General features: G+C 32.8%; 1 protein-coding gene across 1 annotated transcript; it reads left to right on the top strand.

The window, feature by feature from the left end:
* Positions 1-396: 396 nt before the first annotated feature.
* LOC139507818 (uncharacterized) lies at positions 397-18,832 on the top strand. The gene is made up of 2 exons (XM_071295873.1): positions 397-529; positions 13,599-18,832. The coding sequence occupies exon 2, from the start codon at positions 14,297-14,299 to the stop codon at positions 17,057-17,059; it is 2,763 nt and encodes a 920-aa protein (XP_071151974.1). The 5' UTR covers positions 397-529; positions 13,599-14,296; the 3' UTR covers positions 17,060-18,832.
* The last annotated feature ends 2,385 nt before the right edge of the window (positions 18,833-21,217 follow it).

The raw sequence follows: 21,217 nt of genomic DNA, 5'->3' as shown, positions 1-21,217 counted from the left end.
CAAAAAAATCAATAAACCCAACATCACTCCATATCTTGAACTAAAGACAACTGTTTTGCGCGGTAACATAACGCACGTGTAAATATTGTATATTTAGAGGAATTAATTTCTCAATTTATCTAATGCTTAAAGGTAAATAACGATTACAAATTGTTGAAAACACATTATATTCTGACATCGCAGCTTCATTTATCATGCGTGTGCCAAAATCTGCACATAAAACAAAAATAGTCTGAATGCAGATTGCATAACTATCATTTTCTTTCAACAAACTACTAGTTTTAGCAGAAGAAAAAAATCTCATCCATTTGGTTTCAAATCTATAAATTCTTTTTAAAAAAGAAGAAATAATTTTGTAATGGATGATTAGTGATGAAGTGTACCTATTCAACCTAATTATTGCTTTCAGGAACTCTTTACGCAAAAATAGTTCTCATCATATTATGACGTTTCGTTGGTGAGATGATTTTGAGTGGTAAAGAGGAAAGAATGTCAGGAGAATTTCTTTGTAAATTACATCAAATTTATGGTGAGTAATCTTTTAATCATTAATAACATTTATTCAAATCATGTTTATCTATTGAAAGATGGTTTGTTTACATTTCCAATTAAGAGAATGGAAAGATAAGTCCGAAGAAACATAGGCATTATGCAACAGGCTGCACATCTTTATAATGTTATATTGAAAACACATGTGCGCAGTAAATGTGCAATATAGTTTAACATATTAATGATAGTCTTCCAAGCAATATAAGTTATAAATTTTTGTGTATAATAATATAATACATTTTTGCAAGCAAGATAAAAAATTAAAAATGCATATGGGATAAGTCAGAGATTTAGTCAACTGTTATTCAATGCATTTACTTTTAGAATGAAATTCAAAACAGTGTGGCTGTGGCCATTGATTGACACATTAAATTCATCCACTGACTGGGACAATTTAGGTGAACGTTTGCATGTAACGACCATTGTTCACTGTGTACTTTTTAAAGACACTTAAACTATGGGGTCACCAAAGGTTCTCAACACCTTAATAAAGTAATTCGAAAAACTTAATCAGAAATAACACGATGTTTTGATTTATATCAATTATATAAATCAAAACATAACGGTTATTTCTGATTATTTTTTCGAATTATTTTATAATTAAAGGCGTTAAGAACCTTGGTGACCTCACAGTTTAAATATCTATCGTAGGTACGTCGTGAACAGTGGTCGTTACAGACAAACGTTCATGCAACTTGTCCCAGTCAATGGATGAATTTAATGTGTCAATCAATGGCCACAGCCACACTGTTTCGAATTTCATTCTAAGTTGAGTTTTATGTATTCATAATTTCAAAACTGTCTCAGCATGAACAATTACTAATTTTAATGTCTTTAAGTACAGGTACGTTGCCATGTGTTCACAATAGAATTGAGAATGGAAATGGAGAATGTGTCAAAGAGACAAGAACGATTCTTATTTTGACATTTCTGTGCTATGACTCATGTTTTTTTGTGGCTTTTTTGCATACCCATTGAATGTATCCATAAATTACGAGTTACTATAGTGTTAAATTTTCTTGCAATGAGTAAATTTCATTAAAAGTTTACAAAGGGCTATAAAAGTTACATATTAAATAAAACCTATAAATATTTCGTGTCTAACCTTCCTGACGACATGACATATAAGTGGGGCTCATGCTGTTCAGTTTTTAATTTTCCATGTTGTGTTTGTATTTGTCTTTTTGTCGTTTTACTTTTATTTTTTGTCATGATATTGTCAGTTCGTTTTCGAATTATGCTTTTAATAATACCCTTGATATATATATATTCAACCTAGCTCCTTTTTTTTTACCCCATGTCAAACTCTACTTAATCAAAGATAAATTAACATGAACCATGCTGCTTAACCTGAGCAATCCTGATTTCAATAGTATCAAATGCTCACGATTACACCCAAGTAAAATAAATAAACCCTTTTTGAAATTTGAAGGAAAATACCTTGAAGAAGCATATGAATATAAATACCTTGGATGTGTTATAACATCTAATGGCAGTCTAACTAGTTGTAGTTCAGATCTTGCAAAAAAGGCAAGAAAAATTTTATTTGCTATTAACTCTTACTCATCAGGCTTTGGACAACTTCCTATGAGATTGTCTTGCAACCTTTTTGAACCTTTGATCAAAACTATTCTAACATATAATAGTGAAATATGTTACATGGACACTTATATTCAATTTTATAGAGCTAAACTCCGAGCTAACAAAAATAGCTCAACACCAGATGCTATTCATTTATTGATAAAACTGTAGAAAAAAACCAGCTTTATTTTTAATAAACAAGTACTGGGGACAAAAAGAAGCTCAACAAATCTAGCTGTTTGAAATGAACTAGGACTTCTGCCATTAGAAATTTTCATAAAAACCCAAACTATGATGTACCTATCTAGATTAATGAAGCCTTTAAATCAACTAAAATTTAGATACTAAGGGAACATACTCTTGGTATACTTTTGCAAAAATGTGTCACAAAATAAATATTGACATCAAACTTATTGAGGAAACTAAAACTTTAAAGCAGACTAAAAAGTTAAAACCTCAATTAAGAAAGGTTATATTAACTATTACCAAACTCTTATTGATGATAAAATAGATAACTTGAACGAAAATAATAAAATGTATCTATATAAATTTCTTAAATCTAATATAAATGACCAAATGAAATACTACCTATCGCAAACAAATAAAGAAACAAGAAAAATGTTAACCAAACTAGAATAAGCGATCATTGTCTCTTAATCTTAGTAGAAACTGGACGATATATACAAAAATACCACGAAATGAAAGAAAATGTAAAATATGTAATATCTTAGACGATGAATTCCATTTTTCTTTAACTGTAAAATTAATAAAAATAAAAGAGAAATCTTTCTAAAATATTATTTACAAAAATTTGTAAATTTTAATACACTTAATGTTACTGATAAACTCGTGATTATAGTAAATAAATCAACACCAATTGATGTAAAAGCAGTTGTTTCTTTTTTTTTTTAAAGTCATTAGAACTGAGGAAAGGAGAACAATAACTGTTTTTATCATAGAATCATATTCAAACAGTGTGGCTGTGGCCATTGATTGACGACCTAAATTATCCCATTGACTGGGACAGATTATGTGAACGTTTGTCTGTAACGACCACTGCTCACTATGTACTTGTTAAAGACACTTAAACTGTGGGGTCACAAAAAGTTCTCAACACCTAAATGAAGTTATTCGAAAATTAATCAGGAATAACACGATGTTATGATTTATATCAATAATATAAAACAAAATATAAAGATTATTCCTGATTAATTTTTCGAATTATTTTATTATTGAAGGCGTTAAGAACCTTTGGTTACCCCACAGTTTTAAATTCTACAATAGAATGAAATTCAAAACAGCGTGGCTGTAGCTATTGATTGACACATTAAATTCATCCATTGGCTGGGACAATTTAGGTGAACGTTTGTATGTAACGACCACTGCTCACTATGTACTTTTTAAAGACACTTAAACTATTGGGTCACCAAAGGTTCTCAACACCTTAATAAAGTAATTCGAAAAATTAATCAGAAATAACACGATGTTTTGATTTATACCAATTATATAAATCAAAACATAAAGGTTATTCCTGATTATTTTTTGGATTATTTTATAATTAAAGGCGTTAAGAAACCTTTGGTGACCCCACAGTTTAAATGTCTATCGTAGGTACGTCGTGAACAGTGGTCGTTATGCCCGCGTCACACTGTCCCGATTTTTATATACGATGGACACCCGAATGCGAAAATTGTAAGTTCGTACGAAGTTGGTCCCGATCTCGTTAAAATACCAAAAAGTGACCGAAGCAAGTACGATAAATAACGAAGTCTATACGATGGTGCCGAAATTATATACGATAGCAAAAGATGGACATACGAAGGTTAACCGAAGACCGGTATTTAAGCTTCATATCTCAGCCGAAGCCTACACGATGGATCACGAAGGCTAAACGATGGATTACAAAGGCTAAAAGATGGATTACGATGATGGTGCGATGGCCATACGATGTCTCAAAGATACGAACAGAATTTCGACAACATATCGTTTCTGTACAAGTCTGCCATGCATGGCGGGAAATCGATCGTTTTGTCTAATTCTTATAAAACTTAGTTTATTATCCTCTCGGCTTCTACGTGTAAGTTGCGTGTAGATGAAATTGTTATGGACACTCTAGAACCAAAATGATCAAAACTTTGTATGGTGTTACTCGTTAAGAATATCTTATTAAAGCGCTATTGACTTTAAAGTCCAAAGGTTAAGGTCACAGTGACAGTTGTAATGCAAGGCAATATCACCCTTGTGGACACTCTAAAACCAATATGCTTCAAAAGATTTTAACCACATTTGGTATATTGTTCCTCCTTGGTAATGATCTGACATTTTTTACGTTCAAGGCCAAAGGTCAAGGTCATGCAGATGGACTTGTTTTTTCTCCTTGAAATAGCATAATACACAGGAAATTGGTTGCTCATTTTTTTACCTGCTGGTTCTAAAGACAATATTAAAGGTATTTCCAGTTACTGAATGTTTTGGTTAATTTCTAAAAAAAATAGTTTATGTATATATGCATATTCAATTTACCATTTTCTGCATGTGTCATATACAAATATAGTGTCCATATTTGTCCCCAATATGTTACATACGAGGGGATGCCACGCTCGGCATTGCCTTGTTTGAATTGTAAAATGTGTGCACTAGTCTGAATAATCACCCATAATTATGCCCATGTTTACTGATCTATCTTAAAGGTAAAAGCGACAAATGCGGCAAAATATGACATATAGAAAACAAAATGGTTATGGAGTAAACATTCGTGTGACAACAACTCAGACGATACCTAAAAAATTAGAATAATGAAGAAAAAGTTGGTTTCCCTATATACGTGTACCTGCAGTGTTGGTGTACGAGGCGCGTTTATGATTTTCATTATGTTACTTGATATGAAAAATTGACAAAAAATAATATTTTTCTTGTAAAAGTAAATCCTGAGCCTGTAATAGCTGCTCTTCTTGTTCCATTTGAATTAATAGAAACAACGCTGTCGCCTTTCTTGTTCTCATAGAATCATATGATATGAGCTCCATGTCTTTCTTAACTGTCGTATGAGACTGACCAGTGCATATCGCGCATGGCACTTTAAATGTATTTTAGCGCGAAAATTAACTTATATTTAGCTGGATTTATTGCCGTCGTAGTTCCATCTTGTCGCCTTCGTACTTTTATTCGATGGCAACACGACTGGATTACGAGGTCTTCACGCAGTCGTGTTGCCATCGTAAGACCTTCGGGTATCTTCGTGATTCATTCGTGTAGACATCGTAATGTCAAAACTACCCGATGGAAACGATGGAAACACGAATGCAATACGATGTGCAAAGATGCATTCCCGGTGACATTACGATGGTGAGGATGGTGAACCGAACTCAATACGAATCCTTAACATCGGACGCACCTTCGGGGATTTTTTAACATGTTAAAAAATTAAGAACCCTTCCCGAAGTTGTCCCCGAAGGCTAGAAAAAGTGGCCGATGGTTAAAGATGGTTAAAGATGGCACTACGAATAGCCCGATCTGGATACGATCAGTCCCGATTTTGAAAATTTCCATTATCGTCTTGCCATCGGCGTAAAAATCGGGACAGTGTGACGCGGGCATTACAGACAAACGTTCACGTAAATTGTCCCAGTCAATGGATGAATTTAATGTGTCAATCAATGGCCACAGCCACACTGTTTTGAATTTCATTCTTAGTAAATAGTGAGCAGTGGTCGTTACAGACACACGTTCACCTAATCTGTCCCAGTCAATGGGATAATTTAGGTCGTCAATCAATGGCCACAGCCACACTGTTTTGAATATGATTCTATGTATTATATATTTTGTCGAGTTTTCATTATGTTTGTTTTGTCTATGTATTTGCCATAACCAAAATTGGTTTTTGTTTGTTTTGCAAATAAAGAATTATTATACTAGTAGACTAGTATATTATTTCCAGATAATATCTAAATGTTTAAAAGATTAAAATATGACATCATCTACAATTTTTTTAAGGCTTACATCGAGGTACCAGTAGACCGAGGAGACAATCATCATTTGTCTTAATTTTCATTTTGCAAATTCAAAATCACGTGTGTTATCACTACTTAAATCACAATATAGCATATGAAACACTTCAATTTTTATCAGATTGTTTTATTTTGAAAACTTCATGACGTAGTTACAGATTTTTAACCAATAACTATTGGTACAAAAACATCGAGACGGTGCCAGAAACTTCTTACATTATTACTATTTTATCATTAAGTAATTGACATTAAAAGCATTAACTTTGATGGATTAGTTTAACAGTCTGTACAGATTTTATCATTTATAACTATTATAATGTTTTGTTTACAAAAGCGTCGTCATAGCAACAATAAATAAAACCATTAAGTGATTTGGCAAGGAAATTATAATGTTGTTGTCGTTACTACACAGTGTTTGGAAACAACGATGGTTGTGTAATTTTGAACAAGGCATTCTAATGTTATTGCCATTACTATAGTGTTTTGAAACAAAGATGGTACGTTGCGTAATTTTGCAGTGAATATTTTGCCCTGTTTATGTCTGTCATGCCTGTTGTTGTTGATTAAGAGGAGCCGTTGTGATGAGGGCTCCTAATTTGCGCATTCTACTTTGAACATGCTGAGAATGTAACTAGAATCTATTGCACAGAAGCATCTGTATAGTTAATCAATATTCTTGCAAACAAACTGGTTTACATTTGAAAATGTATCAAGGAAATTGCAAATGATTTATATTTCTGTTCTTTATATCTTGTGTTCACTTGGTACCCCACTTCCCCATGTGAGAAGAAGTTTCATCTCTCACAAACATGTTATATCCGGCCATATTCTTGACGCACTGCCTGTCCGAAGCCAGGAGTCAGCAGTTAAGTGGTTGATAGTGGTACATGTTTGTTATATTTACAATTGTTGTTTTTCGTATACTGTTTTGTTATAAATTATGCTGTTGGGTTTTCGTTTGATTTTTTCTTCATTTTTCATGTCATATTGCTGAATATACGGAATGGGTTTTTGTTGTCACTGATCTTCTCACGGTATAATAGCATTGGCTTCATCTCAAATTTATATCGCGTTTCTGCAACTATCGCTGACCAGATCATAACATAAACATTAGTACTTGCTTTTTTGTTGCTGTGCTAACCACATACCATTCAATCAAAGAGGCGCCTCAATTATATAATAATAATAATAATAATAATAATAATAATAATAATAATAATAATAATAATAATAATAATAATAATAATAATAATAATAATAATAATAATACTAGTAATAATAATAATAATAATAATAATAATAATAATAATAATCATTGAAAGATTATTTTGATGTATTTTTTTTATCTTCTCATATGAATAAAATATTTCAATTTAAGAGTTGAGATCATATGTTTCTATGAAAAACTTATCTGTGCCAAAAGCAATACGGGGATATTGATAAAAAAAACTAGTGTTGTCAAATTCTTACAGCTACTGTCGATCTCTGATAGTTTTTCTATATCATAATTAATAAATGTAGTGATAAATTTTAGCATGGCTGTTTTTTTGTAACCTTTTGACAGAGTAATGCCCGTAAATATACAATGGCAAAATCAAAAGCTCCAACACATTAAGCGAATGGATAACAACTGTCAGGTTCCTAACTCAACCCATCCTATTATATATATATACCCAGATTAAAATTTTGTTCGCCAGACACGCGTTTCGCCTACAAAAGACCAAGCAGTGACGCTCGGATAAAAAAGATAAAAAGGCCAAATAAAGTTTGAATTTGAAGAGCATTCTGAAAGGTTTCGACAAAGACCTAAGCTATAATGTATAATATCCGGCTAATCAATCTCCTTTATCTACATATGACTAGACAGTTTATGTGTTTGTACAGATAATGTTATCAAACAACATAATATATTAAAAGATTGTTTCTCTTTATCTATATTATGCCACTATATTTCACAGACATGTAAATTGGAATATTTAGCAATGTCCCTTTTTTTCAAAATTCGCATTGTAAACAGAGAAAGTAAATGTAGTTATATATTATATTGAAAAGGTGTGATTTTAAAGTTCAATTTCTATCTCCTTTTGTCATGATCACATTTTAAAAAAAAGTTTTGGACGAATATAAGAACGTTGCGGTGCAGTATTGTTAACATATTAATATGTTGATATTTAAGGTCTTCGTTTTGGTACGTTGTGTTATTTGGAAACATTGTTTTTGGTAATGTCTTTCTTCAGTGAACACGTGCTTTCATGGAAGTGCAGAAGTAATGACATAATGATATTACTTTAATTCGATGTTTTAAGTGCGTTGTGTTGCATTGTTGTTTGAATGACCGTGTGCTTATATCATATACATGTACATGTAAAACGAAAGTATTGCAGAAACACATTTCGCTGTTCTCGTGACTTTTAAAAGCTTCAGACACAGTCAACTGATTATTAAAATTTGATCTTATAGAGAAATGGCACAATAAAACAGGCCCTCATTTAGTCATTAGTTTTAACTGTTAATAAACATTTTTTTTTTCTGTGAATGGAATTGGAGGAATCAAAAGTTATAGTCTCTCGGATTTTAAAATGTAAAATGATCCATCCGCTTACAGAATATTTTTTTTTAGAATCTTGTCCTAATTACGCGTCAATAAATTAAGATATAGATTGTTTAACGAAATGTCAGGAGAAAATATTAGCAAACTGTTAACATTAATTGTGATCCAAATATTGTTATTATTTATCCCTGCGCATAGGGAAAATACACATTTCCTCGAGATTTTATCGTCGAGTCGGTGTTTACACATGAACACATGTGGTATATGTTCTATTCTAATAGATTGAAACATCATATATCTAAATATAAGTACAAAGATGATCTATTTATGTCCGATGCATCGTTTCAACAACAGCTAGCGCACTACTGAAAGATTGCTAGTTGGTTACTGGTTACTTAACGTCCCATGGCAAATATTTCATGCTGGATCAGGACGAGAACATGTTAACAATGAATTATACAATAGGAAGTTGACTATCCTTTTTTGTTATTTGTGTAAAATTTTACATTTTATGAGACATAAATAATAATTTATCATAGCTAATGATCAGAGATTAAGAAATTTTTTGAGGCAACTTAACTAAAACGTCCATGTTACGTCGATATAGAGATTTAATGTCGGTGCGTATGACAAACTACTTAGGAATTTTGTGAAATACCTTTGAATATAACAAAGTTTCATTATGTAGCCGTGTCTCAATATCAGTTATTACCTAAACGAAATAATCCAACTTTCTTTTTATCTACAATATTTCAAATATTCTTCTATAAAGTGGGAAAAATTTCAAAATACAATATTGAACTTCTTTTTGTTATCAAGTAACTTGCAACTTTACATGATCATTGTAAACGTGTGGGTGTGCACAAGTTGATCTATTTTGAAAAGGAACTACGAGCCAAAACAAAATCTAAGATATCAAACAGTTGTATATAGTTAAGGATGTTATCAAGCAGTGGCGGATCCAGGGGGGGGGGTGGGGGGGGGGGGGTTCCGGGGGTTGGAACCCCCTTTTTTAGCCGATCAATGCATTTGAATGGGAGCATATAGTTGGAACCCCCTTTTACTCTGGGTTGGGAACCCCCTTTTTAAAATGACTGGATCCGCCACTGTCAAGTGAAATTTAAAAAAATAATGGAATTCGTAATTGATACTATTAATCAGAAGAGCATTAGTTAAGGAACAAAATAAGCAAGCAAATTGATAGTAATGGAACTTTTCGAGATACATATATATTTTTTAAAAAATTGCGGGAAAAGGCTGACTAGGACTTTTATTTTATATTTAGCAATGGCTAGTTTCAGTCTCAAATCATAAGAAATCTGCTTAAATTTTGGAAATTACCTTTAATAATCTATTGAAGTCTTATATATAAAGAAAAGTGGGTGATATAGTGCAAACTATTTTACCCTATGAGCATCTGACAAAAGTACATAAACCTTACAGGACTACACCCTTAATGCATGGTACAGCACAACTATTTTCATATCTTGTTAAAGTTTTGTCCATCCCATTGCCAACTAATACAGAGACGTGATATGAATGCCATGAGACAACACAAGTCTATCCAATAAAGTCCAAGTGATGGGATTTGTGCAACATAAGTTCACCTTATGGCCTTGTATAATTAGCAAAACCAGTACCGTTTAGGATTCTATTCATCAATGACTTCGGCTTGACTAATTTGTGAAACAATGAAACGAAAAAATCAACGGCTTGACAAAAACATGTTTACCTCCATTTTTTTTTTAGATCTAGTAAGTCGATATTCTAGCACTGCACAACGAGCGTTATTCGGTCTTTCGACTGGTTATCATCAAATCGAACACAGGAGATCTGGAAGGATAAGTAATCCCTGCTCCACTAGTTAAACCTATCCTGTTACAAAGGCTTAAATTCGATATGTTTAGCAAAAGTTTGAACATAGTCGTTCTGTTTTCATTCAATTTGATCTGCTTCTTCAAAACTACCGTATAGCGGGTTATTTTCGAAGGGTGCTAATTCCGCCAATTTAAACGGCATATGCAAAGGTATTGATAAAAGTTTCGAATCCGCCATAATAATAACCGCCAAAATATTTCTTATACCTTATTCAATGAAAATCGCGAAATTTTACACCCTCGAAAATAACCCAATATACGGTATGTTATTTTATAATTCCATTATTGACAGTAAAGACTTTTAGGGGAGAGGTGGTTATATCTGTGGTTCTTCAAGTGAACATATGCTGAGTAATTTAGGTTTGCTTGCATGCAGTAAAAACTTAACATAATTGTAAAGGCGAGTAGCATTATTGAATATAAAAATATGATCTTTTTGGCATGATCATCGTTCTGCCCGTATTAAATTCCGATTATAATGTATGTGTAAACATGTGTTTAATGAATTCCCATATTATTCGATTATGAAATGACATTTGTGATGGGCTTATCAGATTGATCATTATCATACAATCTAAACTTCTAGCAAATTGTATACAATTTTGGCAAAGCATTGCGTTTTACAAAAACACACTAAATTAATGCATATGAATTACTGTCTACAGTCACACCTTGTATCATTTTCAGAAATGAATTTAGTCAGTAAAATTTACAAAAAAGGCACAATTTTTCTTTCTATTGTTTGATTTGGTTTATTTTAGGACGGTGAGGTTGCTTTCAACTTTTGTACCATCTTACGGTGTTAATTTATCTCATCTTGTTCGTTTTTTATTACTGGTAATTTATTAAGTCAGGGCTTTCGTTACACAAATTACTTAAAACCTTAACTTCTATAGATGTAAATATTTGGTTTCGAATTTTGGTTGTACCTGTAGAAATGTTTTTATCAGTAAGTTCAAATCAAACTAAATATTATTTTTGAATATGTTGTTATTGTCTATGAACTAGCTGTTAGTAATTGCGAGTACTTTAAGATCTGTACGTCTTAGTATCTTTTAGTTGTGGGGATGTGTCAGTAAAATGCACACGTTTTTATTAGATGTGTTTCTGCTCTGTATCAATCCGTTGAGTACAACCCTATTTAAATGATTTTTATAGTTTGTTCTTATGATGTACTGTTCAGGATTGACACGCCTTCAAACTATTTTTACCCACCACATTCTGTATGTAGGGCTTTCCCATTTATTCTGTTATATTCAGAGGTTGTCGTTTATTGCAGTAGTATATCATATTTATTTTACGTTCATTATTTTGCACGTAAGTTATCTCTTTTACATCATTTTTTCGGGGGCTTTTATAGTCCACTATGCATTATGGGTTTTACTCATTGTTAAAGACCTATAGTTGGTTATAATTACATTAGATGTATGTTTCATTATAATATTTTATTCTGATTGGCTAACTGCACATCACGTGTTATTCCGTAAGCAGTTGCATTGCTCAATACAACTTTTCACTCATAATAACACGTGCTCCAACAATAAAGTGCACAGGTGAATTAAGTAATAAAATATATAAAATTCGTGTTTTCATGATCATAGCTAAAAAATGTAATTATAAGTATTGAATGCTTCTTTTTGTAACTTTATAGGGTTGTAAAAGCGTTGACCGTGCGTACATTTTTAGAATGAAGCGCTTCCGCGCTTCATACAAAATGTACTTCGGTCAACGCTTTTACACCCCAATAAATTTACAAAAAGAAGCATTCAATTCTTAAATGTCTGTGTCATTTGGTGCTTGTGGAGAGTTGTCTCATTTGCAATCATACCACATCTTCTTATCGTTATATGTTTTATGTAAAATTCAGTCATATAACCTTTACCCATAGCTCAGAGACCCATAGTCTCCGTTGTTTGTGAACAAAAATTGTTGTCAAACATATATGACTTTTTACGCATGTATAATGATATACATAAGGGATATAATTAGTTATCAAAGGTACCAGGATTATAATTTAGTACGCCAGACGCGCGTTTCGTCTACATGAGACTCATCAGTGACGCTCATATCAAAAATTTATAAAGCCAAATAAGTACCATTGTAACAGTGTGCATATACACCAATTATTTTATGAACAGCGATAGCATATGCGTGTACAATGAACAAACTTCACAATAAGTTACATCATTATATGCTAAAAAACAAAGGGAGAAAATATTTTAACATTGAATGATACTCAAAAGAACACGTATCCTGCTTTACATGCCATTTGTTAATCAGGTCTTAACCGGATTTTTGTGGTTTTTGGAAATTGGCGCGCGTCAGTTATATTATACTTGGCAGCTGATCTGTTTACCTACAAATGTTTTTGTTTATACCTATGTGAAAAAAACAACAGGAAATCATACAATCTTTGCTTTGTCTTGTTGAATTATATGTTCTGTTGCAAATCTGTAATTCATTACAGTTCAGATAAATGAGCTGGGTTGCCAATCAAACCAAGTTGATATTGTTTATCAATAGCTTATTAAGATTTGACAGTTATAAATTGATTTCAAATGTATTTGTTTTTCTTCTGATATTTTGAAACTTATTTTACGGTTTTCTGTATTTTATGAAGATTTATTTGATGCAATGGAGTTGAATAACATGTAAGCCGAGGACAATTAAACGAAGATATTTGATAACAAGGTGTAATTTTGCATTATAACATATTAAGGACATTGCCTGTATACATGTTTCAAAATTCTTTACAATATTAAACCTTATCATATGCACATTGCATGTGTTTATATATATTCTCCCTCGATTCGCTCATCTTAACATCAAGACAGACTTTGACAGACACACAAAGCAGTTCGATAGTGCTTATGAGACATCAAAACATCACCGGTTTAACAAAAACATATATAAAAGCGGTAAAATATTTATCACTACATACTAACAAAGATCTACAACTCATTTTATAACTGTAATGAGAATAAAGTTTAAATGGTATGCATACAATTTATATTTTTTTCTTTTAATTTTTAGAATAAAAGTGTTAAAATAGACACACATTAAAGATGGACTGGGAATACTATAACAGCTAACAATGAAAAAATATTTCATTACTTCACGTGAATTAGGATTTTTATATATTTAGAATAAATATAACTGTTTGTCGATATGGGAAACTTAGGAACAAAAAGAAACAAAAAGAAGAAGACATTGCGGATGACGTGTGGCTAAAACTAAATGATGGTCAGCAAAAGTCACCTAAAAGTAAGAAAAAGAAAAAGAAAAAACGGAAAAAGAAAGGAAAAGGAGATTCTCCTGACAGAGTCGAAGAGGACGTGTCACAATGTGACAGTTATTCATATTCTACACTGAGTAGCAGAAAATTATCAGACAGTACCATAGCATCAGCTGGTACAATCACACAGCAAAATGAAAGGGACGGACACAACACATCCAAGTTATGTGGGACGAATGTAGATGACCAGTCCAATGGAAGTATTGGCTACGTCACTGCATCAGATACATTTACGCCCCCTGTGCCACGGAAGGGCATACATGCGAAATTTTCTCCTGTAATAGCACGAGATAGTCCGCGTGTTGTCCGGCGACTTTTACAACGCGAAAAAATTCTAGAAAGTCCAGAGAAAATCCTAGAAACTCCAAATGAATCATTGTGTCATCTTTCACCAAGAGCAAAATTTTTCCTTACAACTCCTGAACCTCCGAAAAATATGGCATTTGAAAACAGAAAATTTTCTCGACACAGTAGCGGAAGCTCTATAGATTCTAGAACATTTACAATGCAATCAGACAATAAAACGCCACAAATGTGTTCAGAAGGCGGAAGTGACGATAAATCTTCAAAAATATGCAAAGAACGCGAAAAAGACAACCGTTGTATAACGAATGGGTCTTTAATCGTTAAATCAAGGCAATTACAGCAGAACAAAAATACATGTGACAGCAGATTTTCTAATAATAGCTTAGAAATGAGTGACAGTACAACAGAAAATCTTGTCAGAACTGGTGAAAAAGCTAAATTAATACGCTACGATGGCGGTAACTTGTCACCTGCCGAGAGGAGAAAGTGCAAACAAACTCAACAGGTTGAGGTAGACAAAACTACCAAAATAATATTACCTTTCGTGAAATTTGATAGTGTACACCCTCAGCAAGGGGTTCATAGTAACTTTATAGATTATATTGAGAGGCCCGAGAGGGATAAAAAGACTAAACGCGAAACTTATTGTGTTCCTCAGAACGAGAAATTAAAAGAGGAAAATGATAATGCACACTTAAAAGTTGAAAGTTGTGCCGAATTTGTGCCACCTCCCTCACCAGCTTCAGGTGTAACACTTTTAGAGGTTGATGAATGTGCAATAAATGAAAGTGAAACGTGTTCCGATATACATCTAAGTAAGGACGATGAAATTTTCGGAGATTCCATTTGTAAAAGATTATCATTGCTTTTGGAATCTGAACAAGACAATGCAAAATTAAATCGGTCTGAATTTCATGAGTTCACAGATTCGCCGTCATCCTCTCCAGATATACCGGAAGTACAACAAATAGATCCCGATGACCGTTTCGAAGAAGACGTGTTTAGATATTTGGAACAATCATGCCTGAAGTCTACCGATTTCGATGACACTTACAAGTCAATTGAAGAGACCGAAATAAAAAGCAATCTTAAACAGGAAGATAAAAATTTAAAACTCATTTGCAAAGAAAATTACGAAATATTAACGGTACCAAAAGTTGATGCCACTGTTAAAACTCCTCAAGGTAGAGACAATGCTTCAGTTTTAGATGTTATGAATAATAATTTTAGAATGAAATCAACAGATGAAGACACAAATTCGTCTGTCAAGGATCGTACGGAAGTTACACAACGAGATGTATGTAAAAAAGTATCGAAACGCAAAAGTGAACTAGACATTGAGGAGCAAATGAAACATGAAAACGAGTTAAATGAAAAATTGATTCAGCAACAAATAGAAGTTCTGCAAAACATACTTCCAACTCAAAATGAAACAAATAAAAGAAATTCCACGTTATTTGCTGTTAATAATAAACATGCCAACGATCCGGATAATTATATATTGGTCACAAAGAAAACTTACGGCGTTAAAAGTGGAATTCTGGTAGAATTAATGGATGAAGAGAAGGATCTTTTAACACGTGACGTCATTAAAACTATGGACGGTAATGATTGGATTGCAACCGGAAGTGAACAGAAATATAAACCCGAATCAATGATTATAGAAACAGGTCTTAACGTAAAATGTCCTGTACTTACTCATGATCATATTTCAAAGGAAGAATCTGAGTTATCTTGTTCGTCTGAAAGTTTGGAGAGTTTAACTGAACCAGTCTATGACGACTTAGATGATTACCAGAGACATAACCAGCATTTAAAATATAAGGAAGGAGTGTTTGATATACAAAATGATGAAAACGTGAGACATAACCGAGAATTCGACATAGACGATTATGAATTTGAAAAACATGAAAGAGAATTTGAAAAAGACGAACACAATTTTCTAAAACACAAACGGAAACTAGAGATTCATGATCATGAATATAGTGATATCCCATCATCGGACGAAGAAATAGATTTTAAAAATATTCTGAATAGGAGTCAAAGTCAGAGCGAAAGTGATTGCTCTGATTTTAGACCAAAAAGAGAATCAGATAACATTTGTGAAGTTATTAAATCTTATAAAGATGAGGATTATTCAGATTATTCTGATGAGATATCAGAAGAAGAAATTTTATACTCCGAAGAGCCACGAACTGAGAGGCAAATAACAGTAAAACGTACGCCTTCAAAACTTGACCAATCTATACAGAAATTATTCCTGGAAAAATCAAAACAGCTTTCAATTTCTGTACCACAAAGACCAGATAAGCCATTAGAGAGTTTTGATCTCACGCCGACTGCTGAGGTATATGAACAATCACAAGCGGGTGGTTATGACTCCCCTTTTCATAAATCTTCTGAAGGCAGTAGGCGGTCAGTTGCTTACACTGAATCAGACCTCGATGCGTCAGAAAAATGGGAAGATGATGATGATGATGCTAGTAATGATAGTATGCTAGCAGATGATGAGGACGATGACGATGAATTTGGTCAAATTATTTTTAGTAAACCGTACATAGAATATGACGACAAGGTGGATGCCTCATTTAGCTATAGTAAGGTACAAACAATGCCAGAAAGTCCGGTCGTGTGGGAACCGGAACCGGAAGAGGATGATGTATTTCAGGACAATATGCCCGTAGCAGCAAGTGGTTATCACCCGGAAGACTCACTAGAATCGTCCGACGAAGCATTTGGTGATGCCCGGAAACAAATGCAAGAAATTCACGAACAACTTCAGACCTTACGTGAACAAATGGTTACTTTCGACAAGGAAGAAGACGATTCTAGTCTTCCAACTTCACCATTTGACGACAGAATATTGAATATTCCGAAAGGTGATAAGGATTAGTAGTAATACATTATTAGTGATGTTCTTCCTATCATAGACACGGTTGAGATTTTAATGTTATTAGACATTGGGAGGTATAGAAATCCTGGCATAAGTCATTATGTATTATAACACTCTTTGAAAATTATCTTAGATCCGTAAACATTTTTCAAATGTTTTCCTGATTTTGCAACAGAGTTAATATACCACCTTCACTAAATTCGTCTCAATTTTATTGCCCGATCTTTGCCAACAAGCACTCATAATAAGTATGTAATTAAATCAGACACTCCTGTTACCGCTTTATTGAAAGAAGGCCTAAGATTATCAACATCGTGTCGTACATGGATTGTACTGTTGCAAGATTTCTCAAAGATCTAAAGTTAAAAAATACTGTGTTTCTAAGGGTTTTCTTAGTTTTAAATGACACTTTTAAATACCAAGGACGTATAACTAACATAACTAATATACGTCCTTGTAAATACCAAAGAGACATCCATACCCTCCCTCCCAAAAAAAAAATAAATAAAAAAAATTAAAAATTAAAAATTAAAAAACAACAAAAAAAAACCAACTATAATAACCCTTAGTGTATTACAAGTTATTGATTTGTGGTTGAATAAATCAATTATTTACGATCTCACAATGAAATCGTATATTGTAACGCAAAATACAACCTCTGTCCTCGAATTAATGTATCATGTGTGCTCTGAAACAGGGAAAACTATTTTGTTCAACACATGGATGCATTCTTTCTCGTTAATTGGAAATAAATCATACAACAGTACAATACATGCACGGCTGCCAAATTGTGTTCTCTTAACCGATCACTTCTAATAGTTTTCAAGTTAACATCAGTGACTTAACTGCTCTATCATACATACCTCTGAAAAGGTATCTTGAATAACAATTATACTGATTTGATGGGAATAATCATGCAAAAATATCAAAAGGAGGATCAAAACGAGTAAGTCGAAGAGAGACCAACAAAACAATGACAAAAGACGAAAACGAAAAAAGAATAAAATCGTACGAAAAAGAATGAGCATCACGAATATCTATGGGCTATTGTCAATGGTCAAAAAGGATATTCAGATCCTACTCGACAGGTGACACCCGTCTTATTAATTATATAACGTACAAAACAATACGTTTTTATGTGTGGACATTACTATTCTTTCTCAAATTCATGGTGCAGCACGATTTTCCGTTTTGTTAAACTATCAGTGTGCATATAAGGTTCTAAAACGTTCCAATGTACATTTCAAAAACCTTATTTGATACAAATGTAAACCCAACACTGGAAAACCTTGAAACTGTTTTAGGTAAACCATGTGTGTGCATATTTTTACTGTCTGAAAGTAATAATTTATCATGCATAATTGTTTATCCAAAATACAAAAAAAAACTAAATTTAACTTCTATTGAATTACAATCTACGGATGTGTATCCTTGTCCAATTCGCCGTTTGAGAATATAATGCATCCTGAGTAATATTTTCAAAAGTGTACACCAAAAACATCGTGATTTGTTAATAATGTCATAAACAATGTAAATTCAACCAATGACTTGACGTTATTTTCATTTTGGGATACTAACAATGAAATTACCCATGATTCTTTAGATTCTGAAAAGGCGAATTTTACACTTATATTGAAAATGTTATAGATTATATTATAAAACAGTGTGTCATATTATAAAGAGGTACCTTATTGTCACTTAATTCATCAGTGCATTTCATTGTAATTGGAGTTTTAATTTGTAATCAGGGAATTAAAACTTTTTAAAACTTCATAGATATCTTACATTAGTTAATTATTATAATTGAAAGATGTTACATGAATGTCAAATATAAGAGACATCCTTTTCTCCTTTTCGTATTTTCAATAATGTCCTCTCCAAGTTCTTAGTATGTGTGTATTTATGTATGTATCTATGTATCAACACATTTTGTCTCGTAAATATATATAAAAAAGGACATCTCAAAGAGCTCCGAAAGTAACATTATAACTCATTAGTCGAACACATACCGATAACGCCATGGCAAAAACGGAAAATACCACAAGACAAACAAAAGTAAGCAAAACTTAACAAAGAAAACATGACCGAAAAAACACGAAACTCACTAAATTGACTACGTTGATAAATTATATCAATGCCGTTTAGATTGCTTGTAAATTAAAATCAAGTGTTCAAAGATATTTCTAATTTAAAATCTTTTCATATTGTACTCTGAATTTCAACCGATTTATTTTTATTATGATATTCAAGCTAAATCAAATCGAGAAAATCATTACAACCAAGTTGATTCTATAATAAAACATCTGCATCTGGATTATCGACCGTTGATCAGTAAAAGATCAACAACAACAAAAATGTATTGCGACATGGTGAGCATGTCAGAGGTCAACTACTAATCTAAAGTATAAGTCTCCCAAATTAGTTAAGTACAAAAAGTCATTTAAAAATTATCAGAGGTATAATTTTGTGATGACATATTTTCACATGAAAAGTAAAATAACAGAATTACCGAACTCCTAGGAAAATTTCAAACGAAAGGCCGTAATCAAAAGAGGGACGAAAGATACCAAAGGAACAGTCAAACTCATAAATCTAAAATAAACTGACAACGCCATGGCTAAAAATGAAAAAGACAACCAAAAAAACAGCACACATGACACAACATAGAAAACTAAAGAATAAACAACACGAACCCCCAAAAAACTAGGGGTGATCTCAGGTGCTCCGGAAGGGTAAGCAGATCCTGCTCCACATGTGACAACCGTCGTGTTGCTTATGTGATAACAAATCCGGTAAATAGTCTTAATTCGGTAAGTCACATTCATGAAAGGGAAGGGGATTGTAGTTACGACGTAAGGAACATATCCGATATCATTTGTGAAACGGTTATTCCATAACGGTCAACCAACTCGTGATGGCGTCCGTAAAATTTACGAAGGGATGATTTCAACTTCACCATTTGGAACTCTTTGTTTAATAGCTTCCTTGTGAGCAGCACCCTCTATCAAGAAATTCATGATCGAAATGCAAGCACGGAATATCGTATCAATTTGGGAGATATATACCCGTATGCAGGTGCTGCTGGAATGTTGCTACTTAGAAATGAAAGCTGAATCATCTCTTTTGTCGTAAAGTTTTGTTTTCAACCGACCCTCATTGTCAATTTCTAGATGTAAGTCAAGATATGAGGCCGACTTAACTGTATTTGTGGTATCCTTTATCTCTAGCTCGATTGGACTAGATGCGTTCCACATAGTCACCAAAATGGCAATATGAAAATCTCAAACACTCAAAACGAATGGGGAAACAACGGTCAAATTTTACATGCATTTAATTATGTAGAAAAAATGATATAAGTTTCATTTTCAGTGCTATTGATGGCAAAATTAAAAGCTCAAACACATCAAACAAATTGATAACCACTGTGCAGTCATATTCTTGACTTGGTACAGGCATTTCGTTTTGTACAAAATGGATTAAACCTAGTTTTTTTAGCTAGGTAAACCTCTCTAGTATTATTGTGGTGCATTTTTTCACGATGTGCACTGTGGAGACATAAAAATAGTTATGTCTGTTAATAATTAAGTATAATTTCCTTGTTCATTTGACTGCACCTTAAACATTAGCGGGTTTATATAGTAATCTCTGTTCGACCAATTATAGATTTGATTGCCTCTGATAAATATTTTACCCCGGTTGATTATGTTTCTAGTTGACATAAAGCACGCGGTCATGTTTAATGGTGGATATCTTATATCTTCTCTGCCATTATACGTTTTTTTTTTAAATAACAAAAAAAATATTTTGTCATTTAACCACTGTGTCTAAACCACACCGGCAAAAAATTGTTCGAATTCGATGGTATCTAACATCCGGCTCAATGACTGAACATCAATAGACAGAAGAAAGATAGGTTTCTCCTTATTTTCTTATTTTTTATGATATCGAATAATACATATACATATACAACTATTTTATACTTTGAGATGCAATGTTTTCTACAACCGTTCCATGTTAAGGTGTCAGACCACCAATTAAAAGTCCCTATCTGTTCAACCAATATTTGCAATTTTCATAGCTTTCTAACTTTTTTTATCTCAAGTTTAACCTCTTACAAACCAGGTATGTCGGAATCGTACAGGTATCACCTTTCTTAAT

The sequence above is a fragment of the Mytilus edulis genome, unplaced genomic scaffold (genome assembly GCF_963676685.1).
Source record: "Mytilus edulis unplaced genomic scaffold, xbMytEdul2.2 SCAFFOLD_749, whole genome shotgun sequence".
In the NCBI taxonomy this organism is placed as follows: domain Eukaryota; kingdom Metazoa; phylum Mollusca; class Bivalvia; order Mytilida; family Mytilidae; genus Mytilus; species Mytilus edulis.
This window is presented reverse-complemented; position numbering and strand designations above follow the sequence as displayed.